Source organism: Morone saxatilis, unplaced genomic scaffold (assembly GCF_004916995.1).
Source record: "Morone saxatilis isolate NCDOM2014 unplaced genomic scaffold, NCSU_SB_2.0 Contig10, whole genome shotgun sequence".
Lineage (NCBI taxonomy): Eukaryota > Metazoa > Chordata > Actinopteri > Moronidae > Morone > Morone saxatilis.
In genome coordinates, this window is record NW_023339652.1 from 14,944,011 (window position 1) to 14,963,554 (window position 19,544).

Consider the following 19,544-nt stretch of genomic DNA (forward strand, 5'->3'; position numbering starts at 1 on the left):
TATTCAAATCAATTCCACTTTTTAAATTATCCATCTTTTTCTCCCTAACTGCTTCCACAGAGGTACGGTGGCCCATAAGATCATGCAGAAGTATGGCTTCAAAGAAGGTCAGGGCCTGGGGAAGCACGAGCAGGGCCTCAGCACGGCGCTGTCCGTGGAGAAGACCAGCAAGAGAGGCGGAAAGATCATCATAGGCGACGCTGCAGAAAAACGTATGTCCTACCTTTGTGTGTTATTTATTTATTTATTTATTTATGTACATATATGTGTATATATATATAAATATTTAATATAAAAATATATTTTTTGCTGCCAACGTTCTCTCATGATCAATGCTCTCTGTATGCTACACTCGGTTTACTTTGTCCATTTTTTTTTTTTACTATGTTTTCTGTCAAGTTCTTCTTACCATTCAGCTGCATGAATCAACCTGTGCTTGTGTCGTGTCCAGAGCTTACGTGTGTTGTTTGTCTCAGTCTGTGTCTAACCTGCGTCGGCTTTTATTTAGACGGAAGCGTTTCAGTTTTTATCTTTCGATGTGTATTTTTGCTCTTCGCACATCACGGTATCATTGCAAGATCAGTTCGATGTTTTCCTGTGACTTTGTGTGCATGTCTCTGTTCTTTTTCATTTTCGGTATGTATGTGTGTGGGTGCGTGTGTGTTTGCGTGTGTGACTGAGCAGCAGGGTCCAGCCAGTCAGGCGCTGCTGAGACATCAGGCGGAGGTTCTGCAGGTTGGCGCCCACTCCCATTTTCTCTCTCCCATTATGCAGAGTGTGCTGTAACGCTTGCCTTTTTATTCTAGAAGTGTGTGTGTTTGCATGCGTTTTATCCATATATGTGTTTATCCATTGTCATGCAGTTACCAAATTAAGCGATGCTTCATATCTCTTAAAAGTTGTGTTGTTCCCAAACCTTAAAATCCAAAAGAGTTCTGTATGAAGATATGACGTGGAAATGAGTAGAATAGTTTTGCATGGTGTTCTGCTTAATGTGTGCTAGTAATGCCAACACGCACAAGTGACTTCAAATCTGATTCTTTTGCTCAGATATTACAAACCACATGAAATCTAATCTTTTCAATTCTGATTTGGATCACTTTCATATAGTATGGTCGAAATCAGATACAGATCATATTTTCTGCAGTGTGAACAGTAATATCATAATTCATGTGACTTTTCGTCACTCTCTATCAGCATTCATCATGTGGGTATTTTCAGGACCGTGATATGGGCCACATTTAAAAAATAATGTGGGGAAAAAAATCAGTTTTGAGCAATAAATCAGAATTGAGTGCTGAAGCTTGCAGTGTGAACGTAGTGTCAGCTAACTAACACTGTAGTATTTTGCTCATTTTGTAGTTTTGGATTACTTTGAATCTGGTCTGTGCAGCTTGGCTCCTAATTCGCACTTGCTTGCACTTGTTCTGATTCTTTTAACCTATTCTCCTAACCGCTACGCAATGATAAATGAAGCAAAATCCACTTTACATATTCAGTATGGCTTGAAAGGATAGTTCAGCAATTTGGGGGAAATGCTTATTTGCTTTCAGCTGGAGAGTTAGATGATCATAACCTTTTACCATTAAGTATGAAGCTACTGCTAGTTGCCGTTTAGCTTACGTTGGTACAAAGGCTGGACACGGGGATATAGCTAGGCTGGTTCTGTTTGAAGGTGACAAAAAAAAAACTACCAGCACCTCTAAAGCGTGCTAATGTTTGTTTAATCCATACAAAAACCAGAGTGTAATTTCCCAAAGTGATTTAAAGAATCCACGTGTTAACAAGTTCTTCTCCACTAGTTTTAATGTTACATCAATATAAATAATTTGAAGCTGAACTGCTGTAGTTGTATGAGCAGAGTGTGATTGGATTTACAGCTGATCAGCAGGAATCCCTGTTGTCAGTGCTGTATACTAATCAGAATAAGAGTTTAGATGAGAATAGTCACTCTTTGAAATTCTCTCCTTGTCAAATGGGAGTAGAGACCAGGACACCAGGTTCCCACTGAGGAACACGTTGTGGCGCTGATTCCCAGTTCAGGGATCACTGTTCGTAGTGTAACCAAGCACGACTGAGACGTTTTCTTGTGTAATACGCTATGTATGTATACATTTGCAGTGCTGCTTAGTCACTTTTCCAGGAACAATGATGTTTCACTTGAGTGACCCTTTTAGAGTATCAGCAGCATGTATAACACAATAAAAGCACTGTTAAAATATGACAAAAACAGCCAGACGTGACAGAGAAAGTGGATATCACATCAGCAAACACAGAACAAGAATTTTTGGGACAAAAGATTTGGAGAATTGTTTCATTTATCACACGTACTGAATCAAACAACAAATAATCCGATAAAATGTTACGATAAAGCTGTCACACACTTTCAGCTGCTCCATCCAGCTCCCCAGCAGCCTTTGAACATCAAAGGAGGGAAAAAACATGACCTTTTGTTTCTGTTACTGTCCAACCAGCGGATTCATCCAAGAAGTCCGAGGCCAACCCGCTCACAGAGATCCTCAAAAACCCGACCAAAGTCGTCCTTCTGAGGGTATGTCTGTGTGTTCTTAAACCCTCGTATCTAGACTGCATCAGTATCACAGAATAACTAATGATAAAATAAAAAATAATTCTTTACATTGTTTGTAGTGATGTGTCCCCACGTTGCGTTTTACATATATCTTACAAACAATACAACTACAACTGTATTCAAGTGTAATCTTGTGTAAAAAGTCAAAAGAAGGGGTGTCCGGTGCAGCCCTATGCTGAGTGTCTTCCCCTCTCTCTGCCCCCCTTTCCTGTCTGTCTTCAGCTGTCACTATCATAAAGACAATAAAAGCCCCAAAAAATATAAAAGAAAAGTCATGGCCACAACAGACCTCATTGTCTTCCACTGTCCCATGTCAGTAGGCCTTAATGTCTTTGTTTCTCAGAACATGGTGGGCCCAGGAGAGGTTGACGAGGACCTGGAGGGAGAGACGAAAGAAGAGTGCGAGAAATACGGCAAAGTGGTTAAATGTGTCATTTTTGAGGTGAGAGGATTGCAAAGTGTGTGAAGTGAATGTATTAATCAAACAGGACAATGACAAAAAAACACACATTTGTCTTCTCAGATTGCAGAAGTGCTAGATGATGAAGCTGTCAGGATATTTCTGGAGTTTGAGAGGGTGGAGTCAGCCATCAAAGGTCAGTATTTAGTCTTCACATGCACAAACTTGATGTCGATTATTCAAGTTTGTTGTCAACTATTAAGTTAATCGCCTACGATTTTGATAATTAGTGTGATTAATCGGCCGGCCGGTTAATTGGGTTGCATTCTGAGGTAATCAGCATGAGCCTATATCTGCTCTCACGAGGCAGATAAATAAAAAATGTCTTCAGACACATCTGCAGGCGGCCTCGTCCGTGTGGAAGGATGTCGGCGCTCCCCCTTGTGACTTTTGGAAAGGTGGCGAAAAGTTAGTTTGGAGCCCTGTACTATAAGTTTCATGCATCCTGCTGTAAACATGCACACATTTCCTATATAATACTATTACACGTGACTTTTCTTTGATTTGTTATCGATAGCCCTGCCGATGGCCAATATATTAAAAAAAAACTCATGGGTTGACCACAACTGATCAAATCAATTACTTGTTTTGAGTCTATTTTTAAGAGAAAAATTCCAAATTCTCTGATTCCAGCTTCTCAAATGGGATAATAATTTCTGGTTTCTTTAATAATCCTCTGTAAACTAAATATCTCTGGGTTGTGGACAAATCAAGACATTTACGATGTCACCTTGAGCTTTGGCCAACAGTGATCAACATTTTTCACAATTTCGGACTAATAGCTTATGATCGATTCATTGAGAAAATGTTCAAAAGATGAATTGCTAATGAGTATGAATAATAATAATCCTTAGTTACAGCCCTACAGGTCACTTTGCCTCAAAATAGGTGAAGAGCTCTGGAAGCTCACTAAAGAATCTGCACCTTTTAACGCTCCAAACTCGAGCCTGCATTATTCGTCAGTGAAAGCATTCCCATTTTGATGCTGCTCTCACAGGGTCATTTTGAAATCACAGTGGTATTTCCATAAGTAAGGAGCTGCTTTGTTTTTCGGTGGGCGAACAACTTTATATAATGGCATCACTTTGTTCCTACCATTGTATAACTGCTCTAATAATGTGGGTGCAAGTGTGTCCCATTCTAAATGTGTTGGCCCAGATCAGAAACAAGGTGAGACTCGGCTCCCTGTGGTGTTACATCATACGTGGCCCAGCAACCCAGCCGTCTCCCTGCGGCCCCGGCAGCACCGCGCTTACATCACCGCTCTCAGAAAGCGGGACAGACGCTGAAAGAACGATACGGAGGGCCACAGTCATAAGTGTTGCGCTGCGTGATCTATTTCTATAGATGATGATGAAACATTTTATTGCTCACAGGAGAGAGAGTCTCTGGTTGCGTGCCTCACCTTTATAGGGAGGTCAGAGTTCAAGCAGGAGCAGGTGGGATATGACCCCGCCATGCAGCCGCAAACAACGAGGGTTTGAGCCCAGTTCCACCTGATTCCCTTCTGTGACTGCGTGAAGTGACTTTATCAGGTCTCAGGTTGACATTTATTCATGTTAGCTGTCACAGGGTTGGAGCACTGAGAGGGCATCAGGGTAACATCTGACCCTTGACTCTTGACCTTGTTGGAAGCAGTTTCCCATAATGCTCTGGATATGTCTGGAATTATATGCAAAAAGCTATTGTGCAGATTGGACATTGCTCACAAACTGGGGCCCATGTGCTGTGCTTGTTTGCTTTCTTGCTGAGAGTTGGATGAGAAGATTGGCACCATTTTCATGTCTGTGTTAAATACAAAGCTATAGCCAAAAGCCAATTAGCTTAGCATGAAGACTTCAAACAGGGTGAAACTGCTAGCCTGGCTCTTTCGAAACTCCAGTGGTGAACAAATCTGCTTGCTATCACATTTAAAGCTGACTAATGCACATCTTATAAAATCTGGTGTGTTTAATGTAAAAACAACAGATTTATTCTCAAGTGTAAAGAATTAGTTTTGGTATTTGGAGAATAACATAACGGAGAGAACAATAAACAAGATGAGAAGTAAAGACTGTAAAGTCAAGAGCATAAATATAAAAGGGTAAGATTTAGATTACAAATGAGTTACAGTGTGCTTAACTCACATTAAGACTTTAAAGACTGGGTGCTAAAACTGTGCTAAATCATAAAATAATTTCATCATTTAATTCTTTAATATTGCCTCATGGACGTTTTGGACAACATGCCCGTCTTCAGCGTGTACAAGCATCTTGCCCATGTGGCACTATTAAGAAATGAAATGGTAGTGCTTTCCTAGTCTTTCATTTTAACATTTACAATAGGACACGTGCAAACGAATAATCTACAGGAGGTTGTGTGCTGGACTAGTTCTTGGTCAGGTGCATTGACTTACAGGAGTCTCTGCTGGTTGCCTGGATACCCCTGACTCCTGGCTGTAGCTTCATATTTAGCGTACATGCATGAGAATGGTATCCATCACCTCATCTTACCCCTGCCAAGAAACACATTCCTCAAAATGCCAGAACCTTTCTCTCAGAAGAATATATTGTGCCTGTGATGAGATTGACAGCTAAACAATCTCGCCAGTGTAATCACTGCAACATAACGCAGTCAGCAGACTGAAGCTGAATGAAAAGTACTGCATTAAATGTGCTGACTGAGGCGATCTCAAGCGTCCTACAAGGAAAGTGGATTGCTGTACTCGAGCAATATGAGGTTGCCCATTTCATTGATAAGGTTAACACTGCCAGACAGATCGAACACTGTGTGTCTCAGCTGTCCCTTTTAATGGAAGGTTACCTTGTGGTGTTTGTTTGTGTGCGTGCGTGCGTGTAAGAACCGTAGGACAGCATTTACAATATGTTGTCGCACACACAATCGACAATCATGGGAAAGAACACTGATGTCATATTTCTCCTTTTTTTCCCAGAAGTGGGAGAGCCAAAGCAAAATTGTTTTTCTTTTTCGGGCTTTTATCACTGGCACTTAGGGCAAACTGTTAGCATCACTCAGCCGCTTGCCACGACAGTTTGTTCCACACGAATAATTTTTTCTTAGAACAAGAGGCCCTTGAGGTTAAAAGAAAATCACAAGCACAAAACAATTGAGCTGTTCAATCTTGCTTCGTTTAGTTTTTTGTGTGCCGTGCTAGTACTACAGAGTACGTCAAAAGAACAAGAGACTAAGTCTTCAGCTCAACATTGTACCATTGTTCAACAACCACAGTGAAAGGAATTTACAAAAGCCACAGAGAACGTATACATGTTAAAGACCCTGCACACACATTTTAGGACACTGAAGAGACTTCTGCTGAAATAAATACAAATGCTACAGTATATTATACAATGTCAAACCCTGTCAAAGTATCGGAAGGCAGATTTAGTGGTTTACTGTAATATGGCGATACTAATCTGTTGTTGAAAGGTTTATCTTTGTACTCGGGTACAGTCTGACCTGAACTGTCTCTCTCCCCTGCAGCCGTGGTGGATCTGAACGGACGTTATTTCGGTGGGCGGGTCGTCAAGGCCTGCTTCTACAATCTAGACAAGTTTCGGGTTTTGGACCTGGGCGAGCAGGTCTGATGTCTCCGGGCACCAACAGGCACTATGAACACACATCATCTCCCCGCTTGTACATAATAAACCTTTTTTATATTTCCTGAACAGTGAAGTGTCTGTATGTAGTGATGAGTCCATCTTGTAGATTGTTTTTTTTTTCTGTGATGAAAAATACCTTTATGCCAAGACAAAATAAAGGGTATAAACTGTCTAGTTAACTGCTTTGTTTATTTGTGTACCATTGTTTTTCAGCTTCAAAATGTGAAATATTTCAGTATGGTGTAAACATTTTGTTGCATAACCACAAATTGAACTCAGAACTTGCAGACAACCTGTTATAGTGCTGCTGTTAATATGCAAGAAGCCTAGTTTTCCTCAGAATTTTGTCTGACATAACTCTGGTTCCTCAGTAGTGTTAACACATCTCCAGGGCCCAATAGTCTTAACTTAGCCCTGATGGATTATGGGAAGGGGACTGGGGCGGCGAACGCAGCCCCAGCCTCATTCAGAAGTTATGTAAGTGCGCCAAAAGGGCCCTGGAGGTTCCAGCAAAATACGTCAGGAAGGATCCCACCGGAGCAGGTTTAATTCAGATCAGGGAAACAGGTTGGATATAAAATCAGGAGAAGAAGTGAGGCCCATTTGAAATATTTTATTCATTCATACTGCAGGGCTGCGGGGGTCAAAGGTCAAGGCAAAAGGGATGAACAGGTAACATTTTCTCAAAATAATAATAAAGAGTGCAGATGAAAGTACATTCCTTTAGTTTGAAAAGCTGAAAATGACTAAATAAAATGCAGCCAGGTTGCAATTCAAAAAAAAATTCCCTAATGTGGTTTTGAATGTTCACAGTACAAGACTCAACAAAAACACAAAATGACCCACAAAAGTGCACGAGCCCATGCTGGGTGTCAGGGTCAGTAGCAGGTTTGTTTTGGCCCTCGTCGGGCCAGTAGCGGCAGTGTGTGTGTGTGTCTGTGCGTGTGGGTAGTGTGTGTGTATATGTATATGTAGGGACGTTCACAACACAGCAGAGTGATGCGATTGGCTGTTAAATTATGACCTAAATACCAGTGGGTGTGACATGAGGTGAGGTCGAGAGGTCACAATGCGTTTAGCTTCCAGCTCTGAAGAATTACAATGAAAGAATGAAAGGAAAGGAAACAAACTTAAATAAATATACATATACCATCCTGTATATACCATTCTTTGGTGGAAGCAGACACTGCTTTTTGTAAGAGCCCACAAGCCAAAAAGGTTCAAAATGACTAATGGTTTAATCTTAAACGATGTATTGTGTTTAACAACTTGTCATATGGTTTTATGTTACATATTGATCTGAAAAGTAACTGTAGCTCCCAATTAAATGTAATGGAGTAAAAAGTATAATATTTAGTAGCATAAAATGGAAATACTTGCTTGTACAAGTGGCTCAAAATTGTACATGATGTGCAGGATTCATTGTTAGGCTACTATCGGGGAATCAGTTCCTGTCTACTTACAGCAAACCTACATACTGTATATTATAACAGGAAAATTCATTGTTGACCATACGGCATTTTCTTCAATAATCTGGTCTAAACCTCACTGACAAACCAAGAAACAATTTTGTGTTCAGAGAAACGTCAATCAAAGTAGATTTCATTACAGACTAAAGACTTAATCAAGTGTTTCGCTCACAAATATTATTTTAATTACCTTACACTCAGGCGAGCCCCATTTGGATTCACAGCTATTTTTAGGGAAAGTTAGCCAAGACTGACAAGCAATTTATCCTCCGGAGACAAAATACAATCTAAATCACTGTCAAACTCTCAGCATTTGCAATATAAGTGAAAGCTGAGGAACTCTTTTATTTGCATGCTTAAAGGGGCAGTTCCCCCCAAAATTAAAAATACATATTTTCCCCCTTACCTGTAGTGCTATTCATCTATGTAGATTGTTTGGGTGTTAGTTGCCAAGATAATGGCTGTAGATTGGCTGTCTGCCTTCTCTCGAATATAATGGAACCGGGTGGCACTCAGAGCGTCAATAAGCATATTAATATACATTTGAAAAATTCAACAGCAATGTGTCTTTCCAGAAATCATGACCCAATTACTTAAGATAATTTTCTTTCTACCTAACTACACCCGCCAATGTTTTATTCCCACTCAGTCCAGAAACTATCTGAAACATAAAGCAATGTTTGCATCATTTGCATCAATACAGAATACAAGCTAACTAAGTTGTCTCAAGACCAATTAACTATTACACTGATCAAGGAGGAGGATGCCATTCATGTTAGAACCATGCACTGTCGCGAGCATTAGCCTGTCGTCCATGAATAGATGCACACTACTTTCTGCGCAGTGATATGCAGAAAGAAACACATTAACTGCTCACAACAAGGTCTGTGGGTTATCTTGGCTAACTGGGTCATCATTTCTAGAAAGAGACGTTTTTCAAATGTATATTTTTTTGGTGATTGAGCAGCCGAGTGCCATCTAGTTCCATAATATAGTAATAATAATAATAGAGGAGGCCGGTACCTCCAAAACTCAGCAACTCACATGAAAATAATCTAGATGATAAATAGCTCTACAGGTGAGAGGGATGTATGTATTTTTGATTTTAGAGTGAACTGTCCCCTTTAAGAAAACAATAAGACATTATAATGAAATAGCAAAAGCCTTGACCTTGGTTCAGCAGCGTTTATACTAGTGTTACTGTAAGTTAAAGAAAGGTGACAATCTTATCTTCTAAAATCCCCACAGACTGCATTCACGTTCCTAAAAACTTTATCTTTTCTGCTCTTTTTGTCTAAAGCAAAGTTTAAAACGTGTTTCACTATCAGGACAAACAACTGGCACAAACCACGTTTGGTTTCACAACCACAGTTTCTCCACCCGGACACGTTCAGTTCAAATCAAACGGACACGTCTGAATCCTTCAAGATCCAGATCATATGCCCTTTTCGTGTTTAGGAAAATAACTGCTGTCTTACTAATGTTTGCGGAGGATGTTCAGCACATAAATATCACAATTGTACTGCTGTTCTCTTTTCTCTCACAGCTAACCTTTGTTCAAGTGCTCAACAGCAAACGTTTGTCACTGATTAAATAAACAGGATATTAGTGTGAGTGTCATAGAAATTAGGTTTATGGGAAACGGTTGGAGAGAGTTCAGAATAATAAAAAACAGAGGGTATAAACTAGTTTACTGTTTTCTTTATTCATGTATCATTATTCTATGCAAATGTATGTTTTTGTCGTTTTCTGAGTTTAATATGTTGAACCTTTATTATTAGAGTCAGTAAAAATAATTATAAAATGAAATTTAGTATTAGAAATCAGCCTAGTTATGTTGACTGGACCCAAATGGTATAAATATTTTCTCGTAAAAAAAGATAAATCAAACTCAAAGCGTGCACACATCCTTTTGTGGAGCAGCTACTAATAACCAAAGACTGAGTTTTTTGAGGAAAGGTTGGGGAGAGCGTTTCAAGTCTAAACTGAGGCAACCGAGGAATTTCAGTACACTGAAAAAAGTTAAAGAACCGCAGCAGTTGCTTAAGTATTTTGAATTACAGTGTAGCCACAAGTCACTGTACGTCCTCACACTGCAGAAAATATTATATTACTGCTTAACTAGAAAAGTATATGTCACTTATTGTTTAATGAGTAAATCTGCACCTGTAGAGCGTAGTACCTTAATGAATAGTGATAATAAAAGTGCAAACAGAATGAGGTCATGATAAAGTCAGCAATGAGCACCAGAGATGAGCTTTAAGTCACTTTCAAGTAACAGATTGGTTCCATTAGGATCCACAGAACGTCAGAAAGCTTTCAGGGTTTCATACTAATGCAATGGATGGCAGGCCATGAATAAGATGCAGCTTGTTACAATCAATTTTACATTGTGTATGAAAAATATTACAAGATAATAGTGTCATAGGATGGTGTGTGTGTGTGTGTGTGTGTGTGTGTGTGTGTGTGCATCTTCTTATCTGATCTCTCCATTGCAGCCTGGTGTCACAGGGGTCAGGGTGAAACTGTAAACCAGCAGAAACTCAGTGAGCCGTTATATTTAGTCTGTGCTCAGAGGCTGCAGGAAGCTGCATACACACACTGCAAATGAGAAAAACAGAATTAAATATATGATCTCCAGGTCCTCACTCAGACTATATATTTAGGGGGGTTTTTTGGCTCTCCTACAACATTCCTCTGACCTTGTATTAAAACATGTTTGACCAATGTGGGCTTTTTGATGTTTATGCTAATTTCCTGCACAACTTCATCATTGTGACTCAATGGGATAACCCAGAATGAGGAAGCAGAGTGAGGTGATGTGACATTCTGCACGTTTACTCCAGGTTTCATCTCAGACTGTATAAATAATAAAGAAAGTGGTAGAAAACAGATAAATGACTATTTAAAATAATAACACAGTAATAGATGAAGGCAATGACATACAAAAGCTAAATACATTATGTACATCAGCCACATGCTAATCATCAAATGACTATAGCGCCCCTGTGACCATTTATAAAACTACATAAACAAGCAATAACATGGGAAATATTTGAAAATCAATACATTTAAATAAACAGAAAGAGTGCAATAATTCATATATAGAATAAAAATAATGATTCATATATAATTACTGCTGTGGCTGGAGTAGCACAATGGAGCGACTAATTCACACATGCATCATAAGAACTATTACTATAAGTATACATTACATGTTATTACCGATAATAATAGACTATATGTAAAATAACCATCAGAAATATTAAATAGAGTAACCACAGGGAGGCGCTGTGGCTGCCTGTGTGTGTGTGTGTGGGAGCGTGTTTGCGAGCGTGTTTGCATTTCGTCACCGCAGTCACGTTGCTTCCCGGCCGGGCGGGCGGGCGGAGTTAAATAGCGGATGTGTGCCGCACACCGGCAGATTAGCCCGGCTCAACGCGCTCTGCAGACACTGTGAACGACCCGGTTCATTGCGCCCTAACGGAGGCTCTGCTCAAACAACCACCTGCTCTATTTGTCCTCTTTTTTTCCCCGGGATCTAAGCGGCTCTTCAGTCTCTAAGGAATGCCCAGAGAGCTGACCCAGAACAGGATCCAAAAGATCTGGATTCCCACCAAAGATGACAAGCCGGCACCCCGGAGAGGTAAAACTAAAGTACTCTTACTCTCTTCTCTCATAGAGTATCGCTATAGAATGGTAGTGCCGGTGTTAGTAAGTAGTATTAGTGTTTCTGGCGTTGTCTATCACTATAATACATTTATATGGACTTATAATTATAACGTTTTATGGCTCGTTTTATCTCTCACGGCTAGTTGTGACGAAGTGTCTCTGGTGTTCAGTACCAGCTTGTATCATCACTAGGCTACTTCTGTTTCCGTAATACAACCACATAAAGTCTAATTCGTGTTTCTACTGAACCAAACAGCGGTTTTATTTTACATTTTTATTATTATTTCTTCTTCTTCTCCACGTTTCCGCCATATCTGTAGTTAGCTAACTTAGCATCAGCGCACCTGTGGGTCGTTTGACTCATCGTCATCTCATTGATTGGTGGTCCTCATCAGCACGCGCGGCACGTCACAGCCATCCTCGTAGCTCCGGTCACCATGGTAACCGCAACCTGTGTGTGACGGTCTCTAATTGGTCGGCCGACCCTGCTGCTGTGGCGTTTCTGGCTTTGTATCAAAGAGAGCAAAATCAATTTAACGCCACTGAGAAGCTTTCTCCTTTAGTTTTGCTATGTAAGATTTGTTTTTTGTTTTTTTACAGCTGCTGTTAAGGAGGTCAGAGGAAAAATATCTGCTAATTTAAAGCAAGAGAGGAAAAAAAAAGTAATACACTTATAGCTTCTTTTAGTTCAGACACATTGCCTCAAATTCGTCCTCAAACTGGGGTTGGCCAACATTTCCGCTCAAAATTCTAGCGGAGGAAGACTGTATCCTGCTTGCTTCTAAGATTTGATTCTGACACACCAGCTGCACATGTAGATCCACACTGGTCCCTTCCTCCTCTGCTGCTGCTCATTGATTATTGATGGGATATTGTGGTTTACTGATCAATGAAAGGGGAAGAGCACTGTTCATGCTGACGGACTGGCTTCTCACTTGTGCCTAATGTCTGATTCAGACAAAATTGAGGCTTTCATCAACTGTGTCCCTAATATTTTTTCTTACGGAGGAGAGGTTAAATAAAAAAAGAGCTATGAGGTAGGGTGGGATGCTGTGCAGTAGGTGAGATGGACTGGTTGGGGAATGGTGAATCAGATGTCTGAGGATCAACCTAGACTGTGATCCGTTTTTCCGTTTGAGCAACGTGGCTCTTGTGTTATGGAAACACGATTAGCAGCACTGCGAGGAAGAATAAATGAGCTCTGGGGGCATTACCAGGCCATGAGTGGTCACTGCTGATGGAGAAACCATCCTGCATACCTGGGTGAAAAAAAGGCCCTTAAAAGACAAAACAATTTTTTTTTGCTTCAACCAAACAATCGGTTTAACAACAGTAAATTATTCACAATTTCTATTGACCTACAGAACATATTTTTCGAGTAGAATCAACACCCCCCCCGCCCACTGTGTGAATCCAGGGCAGCCTTCCCTGCAGCGTCATATGATATAAAGTCTCCTCAGGGGCTCTATGCTGGGGTCACAGTATATTTGTGAAAAGTGAAAACAACTCATCCTTGCTCCTCTAAGCTGCTTCAGAGTGCGTAGATATGGGTCAGTGTGCAGTGAGGTGGAAGTGAAAGGCTAGTCTGGCGGCGGCAGGCACCCTCGTGCTCACTGGGAGTGTGTCAGCATGGAACGAATGAAAGATTATAGGTAAATAGGTGGTTTTAATAAATAAATCCAGGCGGGCTGCAGCTCTGGTTGTTTGTGCCAGCTCTCTGGCTGCCTTCTCGGGTTGCAGAGCACAACATGTAAATTATGTCCTTGTTGCAGTTTGTAAACGGGTGCTGTTACCGTAACATATCTCCCCCTCCGTCCCTCTCTGCAGCAGCTGGCGCCCCCTTCGTCAACCCCCCCACCGTCATCGTGATGGTGGGCCTTCCCGCTCGAGGCAAGACGTACATGTCCAAGAAGCTAACCCGATACCTCAACTGGATCGGCATGCCCACCAAAGGTACACAACAGACGCACGAAAACACCCGTACAGTTTGCAGGAGCCTATCAGGATGACACGCCACTGCCGTGAAGCGTTTTGGCTGGCAGCATCAACTCGTGTCTCTGCTTCCAGGACATCATTTCATGCTCGTTCTTCCCCTGTGTGTGTGTGTGTGTGTTGTAGTCTTCAATGTGGGGGAGTACCGCAGGGAGGCGGTCAAGAACTACAGCTCCTATGACTTCTTCAAGCCCGATAATGACTGTGCCGTGAAAATCAGGCAGTAAGTTCCCCACACACACACACACACAGTTAGAGTCATATACTGTAAATGCTTTAATGATAAACTAAATGAACATCTCCACTGTCTTGTTTTCTTTAGGCAGTGTGCCTTAGCAGCCTTGAGGGATGTCAGGTCCTATTTGAAGGACGAGGGAGGCCAAGTGGCGGTGAGTTTCCCATCATGCATCACATGCTTTTTCTAAAACTGTCCTCAAATGTGCGACTTGATGATTGTCATCGTCTAACACAGCTGTTTCACATTTCTCTCAGGTCTTTGATGCCACAAACACGACAAGAGACAGGCGAGAGATGATCCTCAAGTTTGGCACTGAGAACGGCTTCAAGGTGAGTGTTACTACGGCGACCCAAAGACTCAAGGTACGACCTCGTCGACAATGCAGAGACTTTTAACGGCTTTTTCTTTTTGTGCCTAGATCTTTTTCATCGAGTCTGTGTGCGACGACCCCAGCGTCATCGCGTCAAACATCATGGTGAGTCACAAACATGACATCGCAATGGTGCTGTGTGACACATTAAATGACATTAAATGTTTACAACTCTCTGGCATCAGGCGTAGCATTTGCCGTCTGACACTCTACCCTCCCCGCACAGGAAGTGAAGGTGTCGTGTCCAGACTACCGGGACTGCAACAAGACTGACGCCATGTTGGATTTCCAGAGGAGAATTGAATGCTACAAAACCAGCTACCAACCCCTGGACCCTGATCAGCATGACAGGTGAATGACCAGTAGTTTTTGTCAGGACGTCAATTTCAATTTCCGACACAGCTCTCGCAGAAATCGCTCATCCCATCCTGTTTGCCTTCTTCCTCCAGGGATCTCTCCTTCATCAAGGTGATAGACGTGGGTCGGCGTTACCTCGTCAACCGGATCCAGGATCACATCCAGAGCAAGATTGTCTACTACCTGATGAACATCCACGTCCAGCCGCGAACCATCTACCTGTGTCGGCACGGAGAGAGCACCGACAACCTGGAGGGACGGCTGGGCGGCGACGCGGGCCTCTCGCCGCGAGGCAGACAGGTACGGGCAGCCTCAGACAGAACCGCAGAAGTACACGGTTAGCAAGATGAGAAGTTTTTTACGCCATAATGGATCAACTTCAGGCGTTAAATCCCGCTCCCTCCTCACTGTAGTTTTCGACTGCCCTGGCTCGGTTTGTGGAGGAGCAGCAGCTGAAGGACCTGAAGGTTTGGACCAGCCAGCTGTGTAGCAGCATCCAGACCGCCGAGCACCTGGGGGTCCCGTACGAACAGTGGAAGGCTCTCAACGAGATAGACGCTGTGAGCAACACACACTATCACACCATATCACGCAGCTTTATCAGTCGTTGCCGAACTGAAGTATAATGGGTGTGTTCGTTTTAGGGAGTGTGTGAAGAGATGACGTATGACGAGGTGAAGGAGAAACTCCCGGAAGAGTTTGCTTTGAGAGATGAAGATAAATTCTACTATCGCTACCCTGCTGGAGAGGTACACACACACACACACACACACACACACAGTCTACAACCACTGGACACCTTCACACTTAGGCCAAAATCCTGTGGGCTTTGAAGTGTGATCCAATAAACAAACAATGATAAACAACCCCACCCTCCTGATTGCAGTCCTACCAGGACCTGGTCCAGAGGGTGGAGCCGGTCATCATGGAGCTGGAGAGGCAAGAGAACGTCCTGGTTATCTGCCACCAGGCCGTCATGCGCTGCCTGCTGGCCTACTTCCTGGATAAGAGTGCAGGTGGGTACTACAACTCCCATAAGCCCCGAGGTTTAGTGTCATCGACTAAATAATGAGTTTTAATACTCCAGTCTGATACAGCTGTGTTCATACCTGTGTTTTTTCCTCCGATTGGCTGTTGCAGATGAGATGCCCTACCTAAAGTGTCCCCTCCACACAGTGCTGAAGCTCACCCCGGTCGCCTATGGGTGCAAAGTGGAGTCCATCTATCTGAATGTGGAGGCAGTGAACACCCACAGAGACAGACCAGAGGTAATGCTTCATAGACTGATTACTGGGACTTTGTGCTCAGAAAAATAGAAAGCCAGGGTCACATCCTGTACAACTGCTGGGGGGTGGCAGTTCATCACAACTGGAAATGTAAAAGAAATGGATACAGCTTGGGCTTTATTTCTGAGTGTTACATGTTTATCTTCCTCTGCAGGAGGTGAAGAGGGGCCCTGGCACATTGATCAGGAGGAACAGTGTGACTCCTCTGACCAGCCCTGAGTCAAACATCAAGAAACCTCGCATCGATGACCTAGACGAGGCCCCGATCCAGGAGCTGCCCCCATCTGTCGCCTCACTGGCGCTCTGCAGCCCCGCACACCTCCCTCTCGGCCTGGCTGGACAGGTAGGATTCTCACAAACACACACACAAACGCACTTATTGTCAAAAGACTCAAGTCACGAGAAGCTTCTGCCTCACACCCAGTTAGACATTTTTTATGGTACGGTTTGTGTTTCTGCAGAACTCTCATTTAATCAGGATAGAAAACCCTCTTTCAAACAGACAAAAACATTTCCTTCATCTGTTTCCTTTCTGACAGCTTCTGTATAAACTGCATGTATGTTCGCTCACTTGTTTCCCGTCCTCTTTTCCTCTCTGCTGCGTTCTCCTCCTCTGCGCCTTACAGCATTGGCTGGGCAAAGTTTGCCTGTAAGTATTCGCTCAGTTCACTATCTCTGGCTGTTCTCGCTCTTTTTATCTCATCCCTCCACTCTCTTCCTGTCGCTGTGTCTTTTTGTTTCACTGTGGTCACTGCTGACATTTATTTTCCCAGACTTCCAATAATACTTAACTGTGAACACACTTAAATCTGATTTTGAAATCTAATTATGTAAAGAAATATACCTTAATAGTCTTAAGTATTTATTAATAGAATGCAACATATTCCAAGGAACTGATATTTTGTGTCGGAATTTGTTTCAGTAAGCCTGTACTGTTTCAAACCTGACTCACAGGAAATGATAGTTTGTACTGAATAACAGCACCACTGTTTCCACTCAGTGAGGGAAAAGAAAAAAAGTTTATTCTATATTTGTTCATAGGGAACTCAACTTCCCACTTAACATTCCTGTGATTCCTGCCTGTTATCGTCACTGTTGTCGTCAGCACACTCTGCTTGTTGTACTATGTGGATTCATGCTGACTGTCCTCTTGTTGTCTTGTGTTTGGTTTATTTTTGGCCCGTCTTGTCCTGTCGCTTAAAGACGAACCATCCTCCAATATCTGAAAGTGGTTTCACTCTTAGTCTTTCAAAGGTAAACACGCTGTAGAGCCTTTACAGTTGCTTCATAGTTTCGCCAGCAGCCACATCTGACACTAACAACTTCAGATAAATATCAGCCAACTAACAAAACCAGCTTCCTTTGGCACAAGTAACTCTTTCTCTCACAAGTTTACTCCTCAACAAGGTGAGATTTTGAAGAAGCAGCACTAGCAGACAAACCAGCCAGCAGGCTCGTTTAGCAAAGACACAAATCAGTGCTCGAAATCAAGGATGTCCAATTGTCCCGGGGACAATAAAAATAGCACCTGGGGCACAAAGATACAGTGTCTGGGATCATTCTGGGACAGTAGAGTTGTCCATAAAAATGAAACTATTACATTCATGCGTCATGGAATATATATTATCTTAATTGTTAGGCGTTGTCAAGTGGCTCGCTACGTAGAGAGAGATCGGTGTTGCCAACTTGGCAACTTTCTCACTAGATTTTACCCACTTTTCAGACCCTTTTAGCGACATGCTAAAGCTGGCTTCCACTAGATGTGCTTGTTTTGTGCTAATCAAATGTATCAATAAACTAACGGTTGGTTGGTTAGTGTGCTAACAAGCTGACAATATACACAAACTAAAACTAAAAATATGACTTGCAAGATAATTTTCCATCCAGAAACAGAAACAAATGAATGTTCACTAGATGAGCTTGTTTTGTGCTAATCAAGAGTGTTGACAATAAAACAATGATGGTCAGCGAGTTAGCATGCTAACAGCTGTTGACTGCTACCAAATATCTTCCAAAATGGCCAAAAGTTCGCTTTGGGTCCGCAGTGAAAGTCCCGTGCAGAAAACTACATCAGACATGACTTTCCTCTTAGTTTGTTTGTTAAATACACTGGGCTATTTCTTTTGAGAATGACCTCATCTTCGACCACAGTTGCGTCTACAAACAAATCGTTCTCCAGTAGTTAAATGAACAATGCAAAGTCAGCGAACTTCATTAACTACACGAGGGGAAATGGCATGTCTGCGCTAGTTCTGCTGGCACAGTGGAAAAGTGTGGATAGCGATGTTGGGTGTGTGAGGATCTTGTCAGCTTCATTCATAATCACCTGAGGATTAACTCGATGGCAGACACACACACACACACACACACAGTCAGCCACAGCAGCCTATTCACACACTCATTAACTCACTGCTAGTTTTCACGTCCTCTAAAAATATCATAGAGGAAGTCAGGGCCTGAGAAAACACAGGTGATGTAACTTGTGGTTTAGGGATTACACTACAAGAGAGAGTATCATTTGCCCAGGGGACATATATTTATTTTTATTCATGCAAGAGCACTGTCTTTCGTGTTGTTGTTGTTGAATGTGTTGCCACAATACAAAAGGCCTCTAACGTTATTGGTGCATTTCTTTTTGTGTTTACAGAACCTGAAGAGAAACTCATCCGGCCGCCATGACGTCCTGCAGTCCTGCCAGTGAAAGCGCACCGATGTGTGACGTAGCTCAAAGAGGCCAGAAAGTGGATCGCTGACAAAGACTCACTGAAGACAATAACATGAAGTTATTGTACCTTTTATTGTTCACAGAGGACTGTGGTTTGATTGCTGTCCTATCAGATATTTATGTTCAAAGATATGTCATTTCAAAGCAAGGCTCTTAAATTCTCCTTTTCTTGCTGTTGTTAGACATTTTCTTTCTCTCTGAGACTGATGAATCTGTGTTTTCTGGGAAACTTAACATCACATGTATTAATTTATTCAGACTAAAAGAGGCAAACCGTGACTCCTTTAAATCAACAGTTATTCCAGTTACAGCTCACAGCTCAGATGGCCGGCTCTCTGGGAAACCAGTTTCTTCTGGTTTGATATTTTGGAGAGACCAACCCTCATGCCTAGATAACACTTTCAGCTCATCCTTTTTTTCAACTTATGGTTGCACTGTTGATTTAAAAGAGGATATAGTATTTAGTTTACATTGTAAACTCTTTGGCACTTCTTTGGAAGCACTGGAATTTTTCATGTTCCTTTAAAAAAAAAAAAAAAAAAAGGTGTCATGATATAATTGACTCCTTTATATGCTGACATGCTACGAAATAAGCGATTATTTTGCACAGTGGGGATAAATTTGTACTTTTGTTTGGTTTTTGTGTCACAATGTGTTTTTCATGTCATGTTACGTCACAGTAATGGAGGTGAATATTTGCCGTAGAGTGCCTGTAGTGCTTGTTTTGCAAGCCCGACGCCGCTTCTCTTGCTATTTCTCTGGAACTGATTGCTCGAGGAGAGGCAC

General features: G+C 42.0%; 2 protein-coding genes across 7 annotated transcripts in view; both read left to right on the forward strand.

Moving 5' to 3' along the window:
- Window positions 1–6,828, forward strand: part of rbm17 (RNA binding motif protein 17) — a 9,451-nt gene extending 2,623 nt beyond the window's left edge. For both annotated transcript variants that reach the window (XM_035676726.1, XM_035676734.1), the window contains exons 8-13: window positions 61–212; window positions 685–735; window positions 2,475–2,551; window positions 2,934–3,032; window positions 3,114–3,186; window positions 6,531–6,828. In XM_035676726.1, coding sequence (XP_035532619.1) covers window positions 61–212; window positions 685–735; window positions 2,475–2,551; window positions 2,934–3,032; window positions 3,114–3,186; window positions 6,531–6,634 — 556 coding nt within the window. In that variant the 3' untranslated portion in view covers window positions 6,635–6,828. The remainder of the gene's footprint in view (window positions 1–60; window positions 213–684; window positions 736–2,474; window positions 2,552–2,933; window positions 3,033–3,113; window positions 3,187–6,530) is intronic.
- Window positions 6,829–11,520: 4,692 nt separating this feature from the next.
- pfkfb3 (6-phosphofructo-2-kinase/fructose-2,6-biphosphatase 3) lies at window positions 11,521–19,301 on the forward strand. Of its 5 annotated transcripts, XM_035674580.1 has the most exons (16): window positions 11,521–11,764; window positions 13,618–13,743; window positions 13,909–14,005; window positions 14,105–14,171; window positions 14,275–14,349; window positions 14,439–14,495; window positions 14,617–14,741; window positions 14,840–15,047; window positions 15,161–15,307; window positions 15,392–15,496; window positions 15,634–15,763; window positions 15,888–16,015; window positions 16,188–16,376; window positions 16,660–16,682; window positions 17,237–17,287; window positions 18,681–19,301. In XM_035674580.1, the coding sequence occupies exons 1-16, from the start codon at window positions 11,686–11,688 to the stop codon at window positions 18,685–18,687; spliced, it is 1,614 nt and encodes a 537-aa protein (XP_035530473.1). In that variant the 5' UTR covers window positions 11,521–11,685; the 3' UTR covers window positions 18,688–19,301. The 5 variants fall into 5 exon arrangements, with proteins under 5 accessions (XP_035530473.1, XP_035530454.1, XP_035530464.1 ...); XM_035674561.1 differs by lacking the exon at window positions 16,660–16,682; XM_035674571.1 differs by lacking the exon at window positions 16,660–16,682 and having other exon boundaries at window positions 13,621–13,743.
- Window positions 19,302–19,544: the final 243 nt, after the last annotated feature.

Excerpts from the sequence above, each read along its gene's own strand:
- pfkfb3 (XM_035674561.1), top strand. The coding sequence starts at position 11,686 with ATGCCCAGAGAGCTGACCCAGAACAGGATCCAAAAGATCTGGATTCCC. Across the intron at positions 13,744-13,908 it reads GATCGGCATGCCCACCAAAG|TCTTCAATGTGGGGGAGTAC; the intron begins GTACACAACAGA and ends TGTGTGTTGTAG. Across the intron at positions 14,350-14,438 it reads GCACTGAGAACGGCTTCAAG|ATCTTTTTCATCGAGTCTGT; the intron begins GTGAGTGTTACT and ends TTTTGTGCCTAG.